The sequence below is a fragment of the Chiloscyllium punctatum genome, chromosome 12, assembly GCF_047496795.1.
Source record: "Chiloscyllium punctatum isolate Juve2018m chromosome 12, sChiPun1.3, whole genome shotgun sequence".
Taxonomy (NCBI): domain Eukaryota; kingdom Metazoa; phylum Chordata; class Chondrichthyes; order Orectolobiformes; family Hemiscylliidae; genus Chiloscyllium; species Chiloscyllium punctatum.
In genome coordinates, this window is record NC_092750.1 from 22,945,539 (window position 1) to 22,968,323 (window position 22,785).

The 22,785-nt window shown below is 37.8% G+C and overlaps 1 protein-coding gene across 4 annotated transcripts in view; it reads right to left on the bottom strand.

The window, feature by feature from the left end:
* The window catches only part of nisch (nischarin), a 58,546-nt gene that overhangs the window by 30,379 nt on the left and 5,382 nt on the right, over window positions 1-22,785 (bottom strand). For all 4 annotated transcript variants that reach the window (XM_072582084.1, XM_072582085.1, XM_072582087.1 and 1 more), the window contains exons 2-9: window positions 21,801-21,884; window positions 16,220-16,402; window positions 14,032-14,080; window positions 10,488-10,651; window positions 9,943-10,038; window positions 6,771-6,866; window positions 3,761-3,913; window positions 1,181-1,249 (exon numbers count right to left, since the gene is read on the bottom strand). In XM_072582084.1, coding sequence (XP_072438185.1) covers window positions 1,181-1,249; window positions 3,761-3,913; window positions 6,771-6,866; window positions 9,943-10,038; window positions 10,488-10,651; window positions 14,032-14,080; window positions 16,220-16,402; window positions 21,801-21,884 — 894 coding nt within the window. The remainder of the gene's footprint in view (window positions 1-1,180; window positions 1,250-3,760; window positions 3,914-6,770; window positions 6,867-9,942; window positions 10,039-10,487; window positions 10,652-14,031; window positions 14,081-16,219; window positions 16,403-21,800; window positions 21,885-22,785) is intronic.

The window sequence follows — 22,785 nt, forward strand, 5'->3', positions numbered from 1 at the left end:
GCAGTTAAATATCACTCACTTTCCTTGGAAGCTAAACTGTCAAAAATCGAATTCAGTTGTCGTACCCATATCCCTCATGACTTTTGCAAAAATACCAAAAGAACCACGGATGCTGGAAATCAGACACAAAACAAAAACTGCTGGAAAAACTCAGCAAGTCTGACAGCAGCTGGGAAGAGAAATCAGATTTAACATTTTGGGTGCAGTGACTCAAAGAAGGGTTGGAACAAGAGTCATTGGACCTGGAACATTAACTCTGATTTCTCCCCACTGATGCTGGCAAATCTGCTGAGATTTTCCAGCATTTTCTGTTTTTGACACTTATTTTAGTGGTGTCTAAACATTTATATATTGCACCCACTATAGCCAAGTCCACTGCATTTGTATACTTAAGATCAATAGTCTCAACATACACTCCTGGATGACGGAAATCTGAAAAACATCCATCAACCAACAATAAATGCATTACCAACTTGGCTTGACTAGTGGGGTACTGCATGGACTAATGCTTGGGTCCTAGCTGTTCATCATTATTTAGGTGTGGAGACCATATCCCTCTTATACTCCTACCTCTGAGCCAGGAGGCCTGGGTTCAAGTCCCAACTGTGCCAGAGGTTTGTAAGACCATCTCTGATCAGGTTGATTAGTAAATATCTCGATGTGGAGATCAATAAAAATACTCCCAAATTTCTAAATGATATCAAATTGGTGGTAACAAGTGCGGAGGAGAATCCTAAGAGATTTCAAGGGATTCAGACAGACAGACTGAAAGGATAAGAGCATAGCAAATTGAATATAATGTGGAGAATAGTTAAATTACCCACTTTGGTAGAAGAAATTCAGTTGCAGTCTACCTCTTTTACGGTGAGTGATTGGCAATTGTTGAGTTCCAAAGGTGCCCTAGAGTCCCTTATTCATAAGTCACTGAAAGCGAGCATTCAGATACACCCATTTTATTCTTCACGTCACTTTGGAAGATTATACTTAAGTAATGAATGGCATGAATAGTGATTATCACTGTTTCTTTTGAAGTGTCATTTTTGTCAAAGCAATTTGCTTTTTTAATAAACAGTAGAGACTGACCACAAGATAAATCCCAAAAATATTGTTTTTCTTCCTTCGCCCAAGACTATGAAATAATGAATCTTGTGGGAAGATTGTAGGTTCTACATCCTCTTACCTGTAGATTTTCCATTACTGTTATTTCATTGTAACTGAGATCTAGAAATTCTACTTTCGGAATTAATTTCTGTAAAACAAATGAAAAAATTACAAATGATACATAGTGAATTTGGACATAAAAACAATAAGGATCTACTGAATTCAAATCTAACAAAACAAGAATGATGAAAGCACTACCACTACACTCTGGTGCATTTAAACTTTTAACAAAGTTTGAAACTGAAATTCATCAATTGGATGGGGTGAAGTTAAAGCCTCTGGGGAAAAAGATTTGAGGACTAATTATATCATTTTGTTGAAGAATATCAACTAACTAGATGCGAGAACAGCAAAAGTAAATGCAAACATGAGAAATAGAAGCAAGACTAGATCATACCAAACAATGGTGACCAATCTTCTCACTCAAATCAATTTTCTCTCCCACTAATTAGCCATAAATTCCAAGGCATTAAAAATGTACCAGTCTCAACCTTAAAGACAATGGTGCATACATAATCACTAGAGAAGACAATTTCAAAAACACACAATCCTCTAATGAACAGATTTCTCACCTCTGACTAAATGATCAATCGTGAGGCTATGATCCCATGTTTCACATTCGTCAGCCAGAGAAATAACCTCTGTGTACTCTAGCAAGTAATGCCATAATATTGAACCTTTCAGTTAGTTCACCTCTCATTCTTTCAAGCCTGGAGATTATTGGCCCAGTTTACTCTGTCTCTCACCCTAAGGCAACCTTGTCCATCCAGAAAACAATCAGGTGAATCGTCACTGTTATTATCTTCAGCATAAGTACCGTATATCTTCAGATGTAGAAATCAAAATCTTGGTCAGTATTCTAGGTGTAGTCTCAACAAAACAAACATTTTATTAAGATTTCCCAACTCCAATGCTCCAGTTCCCTTGTGACAATGACCAACATGCAATTTGCCTTCATAATTGCATGCTAAATATCCAAGGGCAAATCCTCAGCCAAATGATGCTTCGAGAAGAATTCTACAACAAAAGTACTGATCTCAACTTATGAAAATGTTCAGGTTCATAAGTAAACTGGTCACCATATGAGAAATATATTAAGCAACAGGGATAAAAGGAGCTAATGACATTGGTTTAGTTTAGAGGGGGAAAAATCCCATTTCAAACTATTAAATATAAAATTTGTTGAATATTCTTGGAATTCTTCTCTAATATGAGGGGCCACAATTCTCAGAATAAGCTGTCATTATTTTCTTTTTGTTATCAAAAGTGACAACTTTTTTAATGCATACTCTTTTATTGTGTATTCTAACATGCCTATGGAGTCTGAATCCAGGCAAGCGGTGTAGACAAAGAAGTATTGTTTGATTTTGTTGGAGCTCTAAATCTTGTCTTTTATCTTTAGTTACTTGTATTCTTTGCTGGTAAATTAAACAACGCCATCACATGATTGCATTCCAGATAGCCCTTTCACGTGGACTTTTCTCAAGAGTCTGTAGCGGACAAGGCAAACTTCCTGAGGTTTGCCTCAAGGCATCTTGAATCTTAAGCTTTGTCCACCTTGCAGGCAGTGGCCAAGGTGTGATTGCAGACTACCTGAAGGATTTCATACTCAGTCATTCATACCGTAAGCCCACTCCATTGGAGTTAGGCACTGATGACGACTAATTATTGAGAGAATTATTGCCAAATGATGAGCTCCCTCATTTTCACATGATGCTATATCTAATTTCTCTCAAAGAACAGGCAAGCAGCTCACGAATAGACATCCCTTAGGAGGTCAAAATTAACTAAATTCAATTGTGAAACTTACTTCCCTGTATGTTCAACTAAGGTAGGAGAAGAGTGCAGAGTCTGGAAAAAGTTCACATATTCAATCAAGTAATGTAATTATGTCACAACAAAAAGAAAGCATATCAAAGACACTTCTCATTGCAAATGGACAAAAAAAATTATAAACTGACCCATGCCTCTGCAAGGATCAAATAGACAATTGCAACTATCAGAATGTCATACCATAGCAGTAAGCTTTACAATTATAACTTAATTCATCATAACTTTCAGATTTTCTTGCAATTCCACTATATTTTATCAAATCTATAGACAAGCATGTCGACTTGAAAGCAATAAGCAGGTTTACAGAAAGTAAAATGGCAAATATAGAACTGGTTCCAAATTTATTACATACGAAGTTCAACCTCAGTGTTTTAAAAAAAAAGGAGGGCATAGGAATTTTATACATAAAAGTCTATTTTTTTCTCACAATCCCATACTTGTATCTAAGTCATATTTTTAAGAGGCAAATAATATTTAAATTCTAGGATTTGGAGAGACTTATTTGCAATAATTTGTCTTTATACAAGACTTAAATCTGTACAGGAACACTCGCCATGGTGCTTGATGAGCTGTTATGATGGGTTGAAAGGAATTTGATGGAACACTTAGTTTTTCTGCCTCTCTCAGGAGGTGCAGGGAATTTCTGGAGAGAAAAAATAATCAATAGTTTGAAGCACAGATGTCGCCAGCTGAGATATGGGAGTCACCATAAATGGACCTAAAGAGCCTCAACTTGAATGCATAAAAATAAACCATTTTTCCTTACCACAGATTCGTCAATATTTGATATCTGGTTACGACTCATATCAAGTGTGGTCAGCATATTCCATCTTGGGACAACAGCAGCAACTGGGTGCTCAGAAGCCACCCCCTCCACTTCCCACTGTTCAAATTCAGAAGCCTCTGGTACAAGAATATCCTGATTAAAACACAAGTTTATCATCCTGATTAATACACGTTTATCAAATAACTTATAAAAGGTGGAGATTGCCATCACTTAAATCACAGAAACAATGAAGAATTTTCAATTTAAAAATTTCCTCAAAATATCAAAAAACCTTTTTCATTATGCAAAAAAGTTAACGTTTTAAATTGTCTCATTTAATTTGCAACATGGCATTTTAATTATTTCTTCTTTCAGTCTTATACATTTGGTCCTAGGTGTTTGACATCACTATTTGCAATAATGTGATTATTAAATCATTAATAAAATCATTATCAATGTTAAACAGCTGAACGAGAGTCTTGACAAGAACAAGGGCAGCAAGACATGGGAATACCATGGGGAGAAGGAGAGGACTGCAGATGCTGGAGATCAGAGTCAGAAGTGTGGTGCTGGAAAAGCACAGGGCAAGCAGCATCCAAGGAGCAGGAGAATCAACATTTCAGGCAAAAGTCCTTCATAAGGAATGAGGCTTAATGAAATCAAGTTCTGTGAGGGAGTGGAAAGATAAATTGAGGGGGGGGGGCGTGAGGTGGGGGTAATAATGATAGGTCAGAGAGGAGGGAGGAGCGGATAGGTGGGAACAAAGATGGACAGGAGGGACAGGTCACAAGGGCGTTGCAAAGTTGGAAGTTTGGATCTGGAATAAGGTAGGGGGAGGGGAAATGAGGAACCGGGTGAAATCCACATTGATCCCCTGTGGTTGTAGGATCCCAAGGTGGAAGATGAGGCGTTCTTCCTTCAGGTGTCAGGTGGTTAGGGTATGGCGATGGAGAAGGCTCAGGACCTGCATGTCCTTGGCAGAGCGGGAGGGGGACTTGAAGTGTTTGGCCAAGGACAGTGGGGTCGGTTGGTGAGGGTGTCCTGGAGATATTCTCTGAAGCGTTCTGCAAGTAAGCACCCTGTCTCCCCAATGTAGAGGGGACCGCATCGAGAGCAACAGATACAGTAAGTGACACGGGTGAAAGTGCAGGTAAACCTCTGATTGACGTGGAAGTGAGGAGGAGGGGAGGTGTGGGTGCAAGTTTTACAATTCCTGTGGTGGCAGGGGAAGGTACCGGGAGGGTAGGGTGGGTTGGTGGAGGGTGTGGGCCTAACAAGAGAGTCACGGAGGGAACTGTCTTTACAAAAGACAGATAGGTGTGGGGAGGGAAATATATCTCTGGTGGTGGAGTCCGTTTGTAGGTGGCAGAAATGGCAGAGGCTGAAACGATGTATACAGGAGGTTGGTGGGGTGGAAGGTAAGTAACCGGAGGTTCTGTCTTTGTTGCGGTTGGAGGGGTGGGGTTCGAGGGTGGAGATGTGGGCAGTGGATGAGATGCACTGGAGGGTATCATCGACCACGTGGAAGAGGAAATTGTGGCCTTTGAAGGAGGCGGTTATCTGGTGTGTTATGTGGTTGAACTGGTCATCCTGGGAGCAGGTGCAGTGGAGGTTGAGGAACTGGAATAAGAGATCGCAATTTCACAGGAGGCAGGATGGGAGGAGGTGTAGTCCAGGAAGCTGCGAGAGTCAGTGGGTTTGTAGAAGATATCCGTGTTGAGTGAGTCAACCGTTGATGGGGATGAGGAGGTCCAGGAAGGGGATGAAGGTATCAGAGAAAATTCCACCCCCACCTTAGGTTCATCTGGACCACCTTGGACACCTCATCAATGGTGATTGACTCAACACGGACATCTTCTACAAACCCACCTTCACTCAAAATGCTTCAGCCATGCCAAAACACTCCATTTGGCATTAGTCATTTAGACTTTAGTGGTTCCAGAGGATGGCTCTGCACAATGTTCCCAAGCACAATGAAGAATACAAACAAAGAAGGAGTAAATATTCATCACCTCAAGCTGCCTCAGTCATTTAATGTGATCAAGGTTGATCTAATTGTAACCTCAAATCCATCGTCTCAGGGTAAGCAGATGACCAATGTAACTCTCACATCCCAGGAGCAAATAAAATGAGTAAAAGTAGTTGTTCAGTAATTGTAGCTTTGCTTAAAATCATGCTCAATTTCACAGTTCACCTATTGCTAGAAATAATCTGCATTTGAAACGGATTTTAAAGTCACTAGGGGATGTTTGGGATATCTTGTCAAAATTTCAATATTTTATCATCATTTTTCTAGAAATACTCAGTGGTCTTTATCTAAGGAGAGCAAGTAATCTGCTGTTTTACTTAATAGAATTCAGGAAGTGCTCAATCATCAGAATGACAAATCCCACTTGTTCCAGAGAAAGAATAGGCAGAAGAATGGAGGTCAGGTAGTGCAGAAACAGCTGCTCGAGGACAGAGAAAGGAGAAGGATGGCACCTTTCACCATCCTTTGCAGAATCAAATCACTTTCACCCGAATCTTCTCCACCAGAGCCTCCAGTGATAGGGTTAAGCACCTGTGCACCCTGAACCTTATTTCTAAACCATATTGAAATATTCCATTCTATATCAGGCAAGATGCTGACACCTTCAAGTAAGTGCATGAAAACTGCTGCACCACAAAATCTCTTCTAATCTGCACAAGTGCCGAACCACATCTGTTTTATCATCAAGGTACATTTAAAACCATTGTAATCAGTCTGTTCCAAAAGTTCAGACTAAAACTAGACTTTCAAACAAGCAGACTCGGCATCTACTTCCACTCTTTCACGAAAATAAATCCTCAGCATGTTACTCATTGACTGCTAATTATTGCAACTCCACTGAAAAATAGTTTGAAACAGCACAGCCATTTTTCAATAAAATTATGTACCATCAGGCAAGGGATAAATCAAGCTAAAAGCGACTCAACATGTATATACAGATACACACAAGCATTCAAAGGCAGACAAAATGAGGGTCCATACTTTCATTGAAGCAGTGGTAAAAGCCACACTCATTGTTGCTAGTGAGTTCTTCAGTGAAGGAAGTCCAATAATTTGTTTAGCTTCACAGTTATTTATCTGTAACAATACAATACAATACAATACAAATGTTAAAAATCAAGACAGACAGGATCACAATAGAGGCTAAATCAATTATTAAACACCATTCATCCTACAACATTTTCAAATTATCAGTTTTGCCAGACAGGCAAATAAACCAAAGTTTCCATGTTTATCTTTCTATGGGCCCACCTATTTTCACATCCTTCAAACTCTTTACCCTTGATCATCTATTTTTTTAAAATTTATTTAATTATCAACCGATGCCACTTAGTACCTCAATTACTAGTTCTGCTAGCAAATATTGCAACACTAAAAAAGGGTTTTCTACTTTGTCTTAAATCTCTTACATTTAACCTTATAACATTTTAGTTAGTCCCAGTATTCAGCCCCTAGCAGTAACTGGAAACCATATTCCAACCTACTCAACCTCAACTTTTCAAAATCTCAAGTTATTCTGTAAATTCCTTTGTTTGTAATGATATCTCAAAATATCAACGTTTTCAAGAGAAACTTCATCAAGATGGCAGCATAGTAGGGTTTGCCTTTTTCCTGTCTCTTTTTCCTTTACTTACCTCTTGTCACAACTCGGCTGGCAACAGTAGCGGTGAAAGATCCCAGCACGGACTCGTGGTGGCAGTTTACGACCACAGAGCAGATTCAAAATGAACCCTTACTTACTTATCCAGGGCAAGCACAGGACCTAGCATCAGAATAGGCAGTTGCTACAGCGGCAGAAGCGACATCAGCAAGGTGAACTCAGTGGCAAAGGATCAGTGACATAGTCGTTAGTTGGGTCTGGTGCTCGCAGTGGGAGACTGGTGATGGTCAGGCATCACGGCAACATTGACAAGATGGACCCAGCAGTGAGAGATATGAATCTGAGATTGATGGGTTCGGCACAGGCGGTGAGGCAGTGGCAGAGGAGATTTGAACCAGAAGCAAAAGATGGTTCCTGAAGAGTGGCAAATTCAACGTTGGTTGGTCCAGTGTAGGCAGCAGCAAGGATGGGTGGCAATGCAGCTGTCATTGATGAGCTGGACTCTCTTTAAGCTCTATCTTTCTATTCTTTCTCTTATTCGTAAATTATTCAAAATGGCGCTGGATCATTGCAACAGTGGACATGATTTTCATTAAATTTTACTGTTTTTTTCAACCACAAAGTTCACATAATAAAAATTTGAATAAAGTTTCAAAGCTTAATTCAAATCCGCACACTTCCATATGACACTGCGCTTCACGTCTTCACTGAATTCCTTTATTGCCTCCCTAGCTTTCCTATAATCTCAAGTCTTAAAATTCACAAAGTACATAAGATCATTGCACACAGACTTACACCCAATTTAAAGTAAAAGGAATGTAGCTCAGAGATACTCATGCAATTTTTCAAAACAGACATTAAATCTGGGAACAGCCTTTCCTCTTGTAGAGGCTACTCAGCACTGTTTGAAGAGCAGGGAAGTTCTTCCTGTATCCTAAATCAGCATTTATCCTTCAACCACTGCTTCAAAAACAGATTAACTGCTCATTAATCTCTTTGCTGCTGGTAGAATTATTGTAAGGGTAATAGCCAAATAGAGATATTTAGCTACAATTTCAACAAGGCATTAGTGAGATCTCATTTGAAGTACTGTATACAGTTTCAGCCTCATTTAATAAATAATATAAATGCATTAGGAGCAGTTCACAAAAGTTAGCTCAACTGATATTGAGATCTAAGTGAAAGTGAGGACTGCAGATGCTAGAGATTAGAGTCGTGCTGGAAATGCACAGCAGGTCAGACAGCATCAGAGGAACAGGAAAATCAATGTTTTGGGCAGGAGTCGTTCATCAGGAATGAGACTGGAATTCTCGGGGTTGGAGAGATAAATGGGAGGGGATGGGGCTGGGGTGTCAGTCATTGTTGATGAAGATGGAGGGGTCTAGAAAGGTGTGGGGGAGGAGGTGTTAGAGATGGTCCAGGTGAATTTAAGGTCGGGGTGGAATGTGTTGATGAAATTGTAGCCAAACACACAGACATAGCTGGGGCCTGTGCAGGTGCCCATGGCTACCCCTTTCGTCTGGAGGAAGTGGGAGGATTCGAATGAAAATGAGCCCGAGCCTCATCCCCTCCCATTTATCTCTCCACCTCCAAGGCTTTCAGCCTCATTTCTGATGAAGGACTCCTGTCCAAAACCCGATTTTCCTGCTCCACGGATGCTGCCCTACCTGCTGTGCATTTCTAGCACCACTCTAATCTTGATATTGAGATATGGCAAGAAAGAAAGATCTAGTGAAGTTTAGAAGAATAAGAAGCATTTATGAAAGAAACAAGATCTTGAGAGGATTTGAAACTGTTGATGATGAAACTAGAAGTAGGGAATGCAGGTTAAAAATAGGCAATCTTCCAATTAAGAGAGAGAGGAGATACTCTCGGAGAACTGGGATCTTTGAAATCATCTTACTCAAAAGATGATGGAGACAATTGCAAAATATCTTTAATAGAGAGGTAGATCAACCCCCGTTGGTCAAGCAGCTCAGGTTACCAAGGGTAAACATGAAGATGGAGTTGAGGCTTCACAGTCAGATCTTACTGAATTGCACAGTGGACTGGAGGACTCAAAATGGTTTACTACTACTCTTAAATAGTACATTTGGGTAAATTGTTTGCATGCATCATACTTCAACTGAAATGGAGAAGCTGTGAACAGCAACTTGCATTTATAATAAAACAAAATACAACAAAGCTGCATAAGGTGATACACTGCTCAAGTTACACATGGAAGGAATTTCATTGATTACTGCGCATTCACTTTTGCATCCCACAACTTTTAGTAATTTGGACTGCATCCAGGGTGAGAGCAAGAAAAAAAAAATCAATTTGATTCTTTCCTCGCAAATTTAATGACACTATTTCACTCAAACCAGCTACAACACCTTACTTTTTTTTTTGAGAGACTTATCTCAAGTCATCCAGAAATTAATTTCCTTAAACCCTGTCATATTATACCTCGACTGATTTACTGTTGGCTGGAAACTAAGGAAAACATGATTTAGAGAACTTTTTAAAACACAGATTTAATATAAATTAACTCAATTACCCTCTTTTACTGACCTCAATCTGATGGACAGACTTGAAAATTGAGAGATTGAATTTAAGGAGATGTTCTTCAATATTACTGCTCCCAACAGATCCTCTGGTGCCTGTTATCTGTTACAAATGAAAATAATTTAAATGAAAAGCAGAGATATTGACAGTTTCTGCTGCATGAAAATAGAAGCTTTTCCCATGCCAAATTTTAATTTCAGCTGATTGTTTACAAAGAGACACGAAATAGAGTTAAAGATTATTTTCTAAATCAAGAAAGCAGCATTTTCAATGCCATTCTCAAAACTGCCTGATCAAAAGGACAGAAATGTAAAATGATTCATATTAATGCCAAAACTATTCTATCCAGAACACATTTAGGTGTAATAAGATTGTTTCGTTTACAGTGTATGCTTTTTGCACCACAACAAACCTCATAAGCAACTAATTAAGTTATTGAGAAAACATTAACAGATATAAATTAAAATTTGCAAGCTATTAAAAGGACAGTGTAAATTCTGCCAGTTTATATTAGATTTTACTCTTGCCTTTTTGAAATTATACATTTTTACCTTTAAATACTTAAGTCTACATGCAAAATCCAGGATGTGTCCAAGGTCAGTCTTGGCATCACCATTGGCACAGGTGGGACTGGCTAGTCTTAGCTGTTGAGTGATTGCATACAATTGTAGTGGTCGAAGACAAAAAACTTCACCTACCAAGAGCAACTGTTCACCTATAAGAATGAATTAAGAATAAAAAACATTTGGAAGTAAAATAAAGCTAGAATACAAGTATTAATGGCATGTTGATTCAGAATTGGAAAATTTGCAAAGATATTATTTATTGTTTATACCCTGGGCAACCTTTCATGCTAATTCTTGAAATTACATCTCTTTCCTTCCTTCCTGTAAACAAGAATGCCAAGATGAGCAAGCTCCTGTAAAACACTATGGCAAGTTCAAAAGCTAGATGAAGACTTATCACTAATTTTCAGCTAAAAGGTTATCAGCTAGCTCTCTTTTCTGTCTTAGCCAGTGTTATAATCCTGAACAAGACCACCTAATTACGATACAATCCCAGATGGGAGCAGTAACTTATTAAAAGTAAACAAAGTTTGATACCACAGTTACTAAGAGAATAACGCACAAGATTCCATTGTTTTGAACAAAATAAATTTGACAAAGTTCAGCAAAGCAAAACAATACAACTTGACTCACAGAGCTAATTGGTAAACATGAAACAAAACAACCAAGCATTCGCCTTGGAACTTCCTCAAAGTATTACAGACTGCCTCCATAATCATTTCTCTGTAGACTGTATTTTATTCATCCAAGAGATGAGGACATTGCTGACTAGGCCAGCATTTATTGCCCATCATAGAGTTAACCATATCGCTGTGGGTCTGGAGTCACATGTAGGCCAGACCTCGTAAGGATGGCAGTTTCCTTTCATAAAGGACATTAGTGAACCAAATAGGTTTTTCTTAAAATCAGCAATGGATTCATGATCATCACCAGACTCTAATTCCACATCTGCCCTGGTGAGATTCAAATTCAGGTCCCAGAACATTACCTGGGTCTCTGGATTAACAGTTCAGTGATAATACTACTCAGCCATCACCACCTCTAATACCTTAATATTCCAGGACTGGTCACAAGTACTAATGACCATCACAATGTTAGCCTTTTAACTAAACAGTTAAGACCAATAAAATTCTAACAGGACTAGACAGAACAAATCCAGGAAGCAAGTTCCTGATGATCAGGCAGTCCAGAATCAGGAGTCATAGTCTAAGAGTAAACAAATTAGGATTGAGATTAGGAGAAATGTCCTCACCCAGGAAATGGTAAGCCTATGTGACATCCTTGCCACAAAGTAGTTGACGCCAAAATACTGGATATTTTCAAGAACAAAGTAGATTTCATTCTTAAGGCTTAAGAGCGTACAAGGGTGTGGGAAATAAGGCACTGAGTAGGATGAGCATCCATAATCACACTGAATGATGGTGGAGATTCAAATAGCCAAATGGCCTACTCCTGTACTGATTTTCTATGACCACACTCTTAATTACTCCAAGGCCAGTTTTTCTCAGTTGCATCAAGAAAATACCTTATAAACTTCTATGCCGCAATTCTCAACTGCACTAAATTATCAATAGGTCCCAGGAATTTATTTTCACCTCAAATATTCACTACATGATATTGATAAATAGCTTGAGGCTGCAGAGCCACCTATCTGCAACTGCTCAGCTACATACAGAAAGTCTGAGATGATGGCTCTGACTAAAACTGGACTTTTGAATTGCTGTTCACTGAACTAGGAAAGGTTATGAGTGACCAATAAAACAGTCACAGAGCTGTACTACTCAGCAGAATCAAATGTAACTAGTCGTGGAATAGTCTGTGCTGAAGTTCGTGTAATCACCCACAGTGTGATAGCTTCCACAGCATGCATGGACAAAAAAATATTTTAATTACCATTCACATAAATGGCAAAATAAAAAAAAAGATCTCTTATGGTATTATCAACAATAAGATGATAATTTAGTTAAAAATATGGCTATGATGATTTAGCTGCTAAACCCGATAAAACTGTCACTCAAGTATATTTTAGGGGGAACTGGTTTAGTAAGAGAAACTTAAGTAAATGTGGTTGTTTTCTAACTCTTGATCAATCATACAGCAACTGTAATTGCTTCTAAATTTTGTTTCAGGAAAACCCACAAGTAACTTGTTTGCACTTTATCAGGCAAAACAAAAAGCCACCTTGTATCTGTAATAAAGTAATACTGAGAATGAGATTATGTTAGCCATAATGTTTTTCATATGTACTAGAATGTTAAGGTTAGTCACATTATACCATGCAGCATAAAATGTAAGGAATATTGTTGAGCTTTTATCCCTCTCAAGTTGGGAAAAAAAATTGAGGTATCAGTTACAAAATGGTGCTCCTTATCTTTTGTTTGTCATTTTGTGCAATGTTCTGATACTGGTGACAGTACTACTGGACAAATCAAATCGCAGTCTCTTTTACAACAGAATTTTATCATATAAAAGGACAAAAATCAAAAAAAATTATCTAGATATAGAATTAGGAAAAAATCTTAAGTTACCCAACAAAAAAAACTTAGTTTATCCCCAAACACCAATCAACCAAGTAACCTCGACAACCAATCTTTAATGTTAATTTAACTGACTTTGCTCCATTCTTTCCTCTGAATTTTGTGGTCTTCTTAAATGAATACTCTCAAAACCAAGAGTTCAGACTCTCTCAGCATTTTAAGAACTTCAAACTTCTGGGGAAGAAAATACAAAATCACTGCTAGTTGACAAGTTGCACAGACTAAACACTTCTTCTGAGGTAACTGTGCTTTCCCTAACCTGTTCTGTTCTTATTGTTATAATGCATCTGGCTTCAATCAGGTATCCTCTAAAGTGCCCAAAAACCTTTATACACTGGGGTTTTCCTAAGCTTATAAAATCACTGATTACTTAAACTTCAAGAAAAACCAAGCTAATGGTCCTTGATATTTTCCTCACCTGTCAGAAACCACCACAGAATTAATAATCATCCATTAACACTCCAGGAATTCCCTGTTATTAACATCTATTGAATTAGGTCACTTTTCTGGAAAGAATGTCTGACCTACATTTATTCTTTTCAGAAACACTTCAGAAAAGTAATCAAGCCATTACTTTAAAATTCTAATGTTCTGAAGGGCACAATTTCAAATCCCACCGTGGCAGATGGCGGGATTTGACATCAATAAAAATATTAAATAAAAAGTTAATCTATTGGCAACCATGTGACCATTGTCAACGGTTATAAAAACCCAGCTGGTTCACTAATGTCCAAACCTGGTCTGTACTACATATGATTCCAGTTCCACAGCAATGTGATTAATGCTTCAGAATTAGAATTACAAGTGGGGACTAAATGCTGGCCAAGCCACCACCACCCAGTTCCCAAGTCCAAATGTAAAAAAAAACTTCAATACACATGCTTCATTACTAACATAATGAAATTATTGCTGTCTTAACAACGACACCAGGCAGGAGACATTTGCAATAGCATTATGTCAAACCATTTAAAATTCAGAATCAACAAGCATACCTTTGTGAAACAGTTGTTCAGCAAGGGCAGCCGTAATGCCATTTATCTCCTATGAAAGGAAACAGAATTAAAAAGATTTATACGTTTAACCAAGTTTTACATAGGTAGATAATTATTAAGAATCATACATTTTTCCAAAGTTGATTCTTCACCTATTTCAAAATGAGAATTTTTTTTTGTCACAAACCAACTTTGTGGATGCAAAAAACATAAAAGCCTCTCTCCGGAATTTAGAGAGTATTCAGTCAGTGATTAACTACTCCTTTAGTGGCATATTTTAAAATCAATGTGATATTCTGAAAGCTGAGAAGGTCTTAGAATTATTCCTCATAAATCAGCATTGTGACACAAAGAGAGGCAACAATCATTTAGAACATTTCTTTGTAAAACCAGCATTAGTTATGCATGACTTATAAATATGCTCTGCTTCACAAATACCTAATAGATCTTATAAGATTAAGATTTCTCTTACATATTACAAATGGACTTCCAGGGAATTTTATGTCAGTCTATTGAGTAACCAATGATCGGTTGAAATGATTAACTTTTATTACATCAGATATTGATAAATGAAACTAAAATAGATTACTGGGGTAATATAATTTCAATTTGAGTGTTTGAAGTGATAATACCACAAAAAGAAAGATTGATTTCAGCCTGGAATTTATTTAATTATGGACAGAAAAGGGTTTGATCTTGAGGTATTATCATTAGACTAGTTTGACTGAGTTGTCTGACTAGCCACGATCATAATGAATGGTGCAGCATGCTCTATTTTTCTTGGCTTTCTATAATACTGACTATATCATCTACCTCCAAGGGTGAAAGCAAATTTCAGCACCTTAAGTATCTTAAAGTTGCATTTTACGTTTGGAAAATAAAGCAATCTTATAAACCGTAAAGGCATTTGGAGGACTTTTAAAGAAGGGAAATTGAAGGCAAGGATAATGTAAAGTGTAGCTTTAAAAAAAACTTTAAAAATGTCACATTGACAACCAAGGATCAGCACTCTGAAAGCTAGTGCTTCCAAATAAACCTGTTGGTCTATAACCTGGTGTTGGGTGATTTTTAAACTTTGCCCACAGGAGAATTGTGTATTCTGGATTACAGTCTCTCCTATTGGAATAAATAAAACCTAGATTGCTCCAGAGGTCTGATGGAAGTAGTGCAGATTTACCAGAGGGGTGTAGAGTTGAAAGAGTTTAGAGATAGAAAATTAGCGAGGAGTGTACTTTTTCCACAGGAAAAAAATTTGATACACATACAAAGTTACTGTATTTATACGTGTTAAGAAACTTTTCATTTCAAGTATAGAGGATAAGCAAGTTATGCAAGAAAATCTAGGACATTAGTGTCAGGTATAACACAGCTTATTGAGAATTGTATTGTTACTTGACTAATAACAAGAAGAGTGAACTAAATAACTGAAAGCATGTATAGCAAACAATTATTCACAAGTTGAGTGTCAATAAAAGGTTTTTCTTGATTTACACGAGTTTTATTATAAATCTATAATTTAACTTAGTCACATATTAGTTTTCATCTTTCCAATCTGGTCCCTTCACTTGCCAGAAGAGAACATTCTACTGAGCTCTCAAGTACAAAGTCCAATGAGTATAACTTGCTCTCAGTCAAATTAGGAACTTTCCTGACTGTCCCTTAAAAGACCTGCATTTCTACGATTGACAACCTGTATCAAATTTTACCAGAACTGTTTGGTCATTTTGTCTTTTTTAAAAAGAGTAATAATCTGAAAGAATGGCTATAAACTGTCAGATTATCACAACTGCTTTGTTGGCATCATTTTGAGAAGGAAATAAGCCATCCTTACCCTATTTAGCATATATAAATGCAGTCAGACACCAACATAGAGTTCTTAACTGCCTTCTGGATGTGACCAAGCAAGCCACTCATGCATCAAATTTCTGCATACAGCAGTTTAAGAAGAATCAAAGTCTTTTATTGTGACAAGTAAGAATGGGAAACATTACCAATGACAGTAATATCTAATGAGAGCATTTTTAAAATTTGTGATGGGTTGGGGAGGAGAAAGCTTGCACATTAATCTATTTTAAACTTAATAAATGCATTTATCAATACAAACAAACAATTAATGATGTCAAATGTGCAAAACCAAGTGCTTAAGCACCAAATAGAGAGTACAAGAAATTTACACTCAAAAACTTACATATAGATGAAAATTCAGAAAAAATGATAAGACTTTTGGTGCAGCAAATGGGAACTTTGCTATAAGCATTTGCAAATAGACTTCTAATTCTTTCTGCCTTTTTTCTACAAACGTTTTGGATTTTTTGCCAATGATCTTCTTTGGTGGAAGTAGGTTTTTGTCAATCTTCTTTTCCGCAGTCAGCTAAAACAGAATAAAGATGTTAGAGAACACATTTCTTGAAAGTGAATTGACAGTTATTTTTGGTACACTTTTTATATTTGATTGATTTATTGTCACATGCACCTAAGTACAGTGAAAAGCTTTGTTTACAAGCAGAACAGGCAGATCATAACTGTACAATTAGTAACCACAGGAAACTCCACAAAGTTATGGTGTCTTTGCATTTTTACATAAAGCAAAGAAGGCATCTGTTCCAAGTGCAAAGCATTCACTAAAGTATGAGTAAATGGGAACCAACAAGTACTTTGCAACATGATAATTATTGGTAGAGCAACTTGTTGGAGTAGTGAAGAAGAACTGATTTCACTAATTAATGGCAGGTACAGAAAACAACTCAAAATGATACAGAACCAGCGAGTGGAAGTGAGTTTTATTCCTAAAAGATAGATTATATTCCATTAATTATGGAAGGTGTGCCTCAGGGGTTGACAGATAGGGAGGGGGGGGGGGGGTCTTCTGTTCAGGAAGAGCAATCACAACTTCAGATTGAAGAAAATTCCACCCACTGCCCTTGGAAAATACTTCAATCTGTTTCACGCACTAAATTTTCCATGATTAACCTTGGAATTAAAGTATAATTTTGTCTTAAGCATTAAAAAACATTCAAGAGCAAGTGGAAATAATATAGCTTTGGAACAACTAAGTCCTAACATCCCACACTGCAACAAGACTCAATACTGACCTACCTCAGCCAGCATGAGTCGTAGTTGTTTCCTCTCAGATGGGCAATTATGCTGCACACAGATATACCACCTGACCATTAAAGCTATCAAAGGATTGGAAGCATACACATGCCTAGCCCAATATCACAGTGACTTCTCCTGGGAAGCATGAATTTGATAAGCAAGTCTCTAAGAAGAAGGGGCAGCACCACTTCTGCATATCAAGGGACAGTCAATAAATACACCCACATTCCAAGAAGAAAACAATTTTCCACTTTAACTATTAATGCAACATTTTCAAATTAAGATTTTTAAAAATTAAAATATTATGAAGAAGTCGCAGAAATAACAGGAGGAGGTCACTGTTCCCCACTTTGCTGTGCCACCTTAGAATCACATTCTGCCCAGTAGGGATTCTATTTGCACTGACACCCCAACCCCACACCAATCCCCATAACCCCGCATTTCCCATGGCTAATTCACCTCGCCTACACAGCCCTGGGCACTATGAGCAATTTAGCATGGCCAATCCATCTATCCTGGACTCTGGGAGGAAACTGGAGATTAGAAGAAACCCACACAGATACAAGGAGAGCCTTCAAACTCCACATAGACAGTACCCAAGCTGGAACCAAATCCAGGTTCTTGGTACCGTGAGACAACATTGCTCACCACTAAGCAACCAGCATTCGAAGACTCAAGGTCAATTAATTTTATATAGTACTTCAAATCAATGTTGCCTATAGCCATAAAAGATATACAGGACCAAAAAACTAGAAATATAAAGCAATGCCTCATTATTTGACTCGATAGAAATACTTGTAAAACAGTCCTCCAAATTTTATACTTTTCAGTCAGAACTCTTATAAAATTACATTTCCTTGTCGTTTTATTCAATAGTCTTCCGTTAAACAAATTAGCCAATAATTTTCAAGCATGTTGCATTTCTGCATTACAATCCACAGGAAAACACTGCAAAATCTCTATCTGTGCAAAGAACATTAACCTTAATTTATTTTTCTGAAGATAATCCAGCATTTGCCTTTTATTTCAAATTTATCAGTATTTAAAACAATCCTTTCTATCTTTGGTAATCTTCTCAACTTGTGTCTTAATCTTCACTGTTACAGTTGAAAACATTCCAATTTACTCAAACCTGTGTATAACTATTACTATGTATTCCCGATAATACTCAAAAACCTTCCATGTTTCCCCAGTGTTATACAGTTACAGAGTATACAGCACAGAAACAAATTCATTCTTTTCTTTAATTGAATGCCAGGATCTAGATATAATAATTTAGCTGTAGCTTGGCCAATATCTTGTTCAAAGTACTTTTATTTTCGATACCTCATATAAAATAAACACAGAATCCCATTCTTCTTAAACCTTTAATAAGAATTTATCTTTGCTTTCCAATCTGTGTTCCTAATGTACATTCGAAAAATGCCTTGGCATATTTATGGCAAAGACAAAAACCCAAATCTTTTGCTGCTGTGAAAATGTACTGTGCTACAGTTGCCCACGCCAAACTGTAAACACTCCACCCACTCTATCCTATCCATACCCGCTTGCAATTTCATCCAATATTCATTTACTGTAGCCCTTAATTTGATATCTGCAATTATTTGATATCTGCAACCCAAATAATATAATATAGAGGCTAAGGAAGGTAGGTAACCTCAGCAGAGGCTAATGGGGCATATCAGTATCCACACACTCCTGTACAGTTTGCTATCCATGCAAATATATTTGTCTTAGTTTATTTTTAAAGTTTCCTACTGGCACTTTACTAACCACCTTCTGAAAATCCACAAGCAAAATGACTCGCACATTCCTCTTTAGTTAATAAATTCAGATTCCCTCAAAATAAATTCAATCAAACACGATCGGTCATTTAGAAACTCATGACAACAAACCTGGATTAGGCCAAGCCTCTATGTGTACTAAATTTCATAACATTTTATATATATTTTTGAGTAAACTTCTGGAATGAAGAAAAAATAATTACTTTTTTGGTTTTACACAGATGCACCCTCTTTTCCAAGGGCATAATATCTACAACTCTCCAGGCTTTAGGCACTAACATCACCTTAAAAAAATTGTTTCCTTAAGGAGTGGAATACATATGTGGGTTTAATAACATTAATTTTTGGATGTAGGTTTGCTCTCGGAGCTGGAAAGTTCATTTCCAGACTTTTGGTCACCATACTTGGTAACATCTTCAAGAAATCCAAACATATAAATAGAAAGCAAGAATCATGTACACTGCTTCGCCTGAGGCCCACTGAAGATGTTACCTAGTATGGTGATGAAACGTCAAGAAATTAACCTCACAGCTCAGCGAGCAAACCTGTATCCAGAGCCTCAACCTGAGCTACAAATCTTCTCAAAACTCGCTAAGACATTAATTTTTAATTCCATTTGCTCAACTGAGTTAGAATCGTATCTAACTTTAGCACAGAGCTGTTATAGAGTCACAGATGTGCAGCATGGAAACAGACCCTTTAGTCCAACCCATCCATGCCGACCAGATATCCCAACCCAATCTAGTCCCATCTGCCAGCATCCGGCTCATATCCCTCCAAACCCTTCCTATTCATAGACCCATCCAAATGCCTCTTAAATGTTGCAATTGTACCAGCCTCCACCACAACCTCGGCAATTCATTCCATACACGTACCACCTTCTGTGTGAAAAAGTTGCCCCTTAGGTCTCTTTCATATCTTTCCCCTCTCACCCTAAACCTATGCCCTTAGTTCTGGACTCCCCCACCCCAGCGATAAGACTTTGCCTATTTACCATATCAATGCCCCTCATAATTTTGTAAACCTCTATAAGGTCACCTCTTAGCCTCTGACACTCCAGGGAAAACAGCCCCAGACTGTTCAGCTTCTCCATATAGCTCAAAGTCTCCAACCCTGGCAACATACTTGTAAATCTTTCCTGAACCCTTTCTAGTTTCACAACATCTTTCCAATAGGAAGGAGACCAGAATTGCACGCAATATTCCAACAGTGGCCTAACCAATGTCCTGTACAGCAGCAACATGACCTCCCAACTCCTGTACTCAATATTCTGACCAAGAAAGGAAAGCATACCAAATGCCTTCTTCACTATCCTATCTACCTGTGACTCCACTTTCAAGGAGCTATGAACGTGCACTCCAAGGTCTCTTTGTTCAGCAACACTCCCTAGGACCTTACCATTAAGTGCATGAGTCCTGCTAAGATTTGTTTTCCCAAAATGCAGCACCTCGCATTTACCGGAATTAAACTCCATCTGCCACTTCTCATCCCATTGGCCCATCTGGTCCAGATCCTGTTGTAATCTGAGGTAACCCTCTTCGCTGTCCACTCCACCTCCAAATTTTGGTGTCATCTTCAAACTTACTACTAACTGTACCTCTTATGCTTGCATCCAAATCATTTATGTAAATGACAAAAAGGAAAGGACCCAGCACTGATCCTTGTGGCACTCCACTGGTCACAAGCCTCCAGTTCTGAAAAACCACCCTCCACCACCACCTTCTGTCTTCTACCTTTGAGCCAGTTCTGTATCCAAATGGCTAGTACTCCCTGAGATCTAACCTGGCTAATCAGTCTCCCATGGGAACCTTGTTGAACGCCTTACTGAAGTCCATTTAGATCACATCTACCGCTCGGCCCTCAATCCTCTTTGTTACTTCCTCAAAAAAACTCAATCAAGTTTGTGAGACATGATTTCCCACACACAAAGCCATGTTGACTATCCCTAATCAGCCTTGCCTTTCCAAATACATGTACATCCTATCCCTCAGGATTCCCTCCAACAACTTGCCCACCACTGACATCAGGCTCACTGGTTCCCTGTTAAACATCACCTAACTTCAGTTGAGAATACTATTGCTTGCTGAGAGGCTCAAGACACACAGAACACAGCTTAAATTATCCAAAATGTGCATTCACTATAATTAGTACAACTAGCCAACATGAAATAGCAATGCCAGCCACTTTAGGAAAGTGTGGTGCAGACAAAAATGGCATATACCAAGAAAAACACATTACAGATTTTATAAATATAATTTTAACATTAAATTATGCATTCAAAATCAAACTTGACTCAGGTTAATCGTGATGCCTATTTCAAACAAACTAATAAATACACTGTAGCAGCAGTATACACTCTAGCATAAAATTATAAGCCAATAACAAGTAAAAGAACACCACAGCACATCACCGCAAATCTGTTTGAGGAAGACACAAAACCCTTACCCTAATGAGGTTTAAAAAGGAGCCCCAACATATCCACATTATCAGACCTGTGTACTTATTTGAACATTATTTTTGATAACTAGGGAGAGCACTTTGTGAAGTAATACTCTTGATTTCTTAATAAACTGACATTATTAGTATACTCCTGGTTTGCCAAAGAGAGTAAGCAAGGATTCAATATTCAACTGGTTCAGAAATTCAGGGGCTTCTGCTAGCTTTCTCAACCACAGGAGCAAGCACTGAAATCCAGTTGACAAGTTATGTGTCAATATGAAGTGCACTCCTGCAGAAAACTCACATAATAGTTGTGTTGTTGCATGCCAGATTTCCCAGCATAACCTGCTTCATAGAAAGTTTACCAGAAGGTGCCACGCAACTTGCATTTAATAACTAACAGGAATAGTGACAAAACAATAAGTGTTTTACAGTAATAAAAAAACTTGCCTTTTCATGAAGCTCATGAAAATCATTGTAGCGATGTTTAACTGTCCATTGATGATTCCCAACTTTCACTTCTATGATATATACCTAAGAAAGTTATAGGCTTTCATTAGTGGCTGTTACTAATTCGCAGCACTGAATTAAATAATTAAGGAAGGAAGAGTTACACATTTGATGCTTCTTCAACAGCAATCATGTCATGGAAAATCCTCAGTACATCAAACAAGTACCTTTAAAATATTAATTTTCTTTCAGTGCAGTAGGATAGTGAAAAGTCCTTCTGATATCAAAAACCTTGTAACTTATAACTAAATTAACCACAATAAACACCTAAGCAATCATACAGCAGCCATCCATTAGATCAAGTGTTCATTACTTACAATGCTAATACAATGCAGTTTGCAGCAAGGTACACTGCAACAACTTGCCAAGAGTTCTTCTTCAATGGCACCTTTAAAACTCACGGCTACTACCACCCACAAAAGAATGATGAGTAAGGCAATGGGAACATCAGAATTTCCAAGATGCATCTTACCTAGCTTGCAAATACACTGTGGAGAGAAATCAGTGTTAACGTTTTGTTGACCCAAAAGTTAACTCTGATTTCTCTCCACAGATGCTGCCAGACCTGCTGAGCTTTTCCAGCAATCTCTAATTTTTGTTTCTGATTTTCAGCATCTCAATTCTTTCAACTTTTATTTGGAAATATACGGTGTCAAAATCCAGAAATTCCTGACCCGGCAGCATCAAGATGCTACGTTCAACACACAGACTGCAGCAGTTCAAGTTGACAGATTACTGCCTTCTTCCCAAAGGTAATTGGGGTTAGACAATAAATTCTGGCACTGCTAGTAATATCACATTCCATAATTTTTAAAAAATATTAAAGCATTCATGATTTATGAATATCCAGATTTCAAGCATTCCATCGATGCTACCTGATGAAATAGAGGAAGATCATTTCTCACAAAAATCCTACTATTCCAGC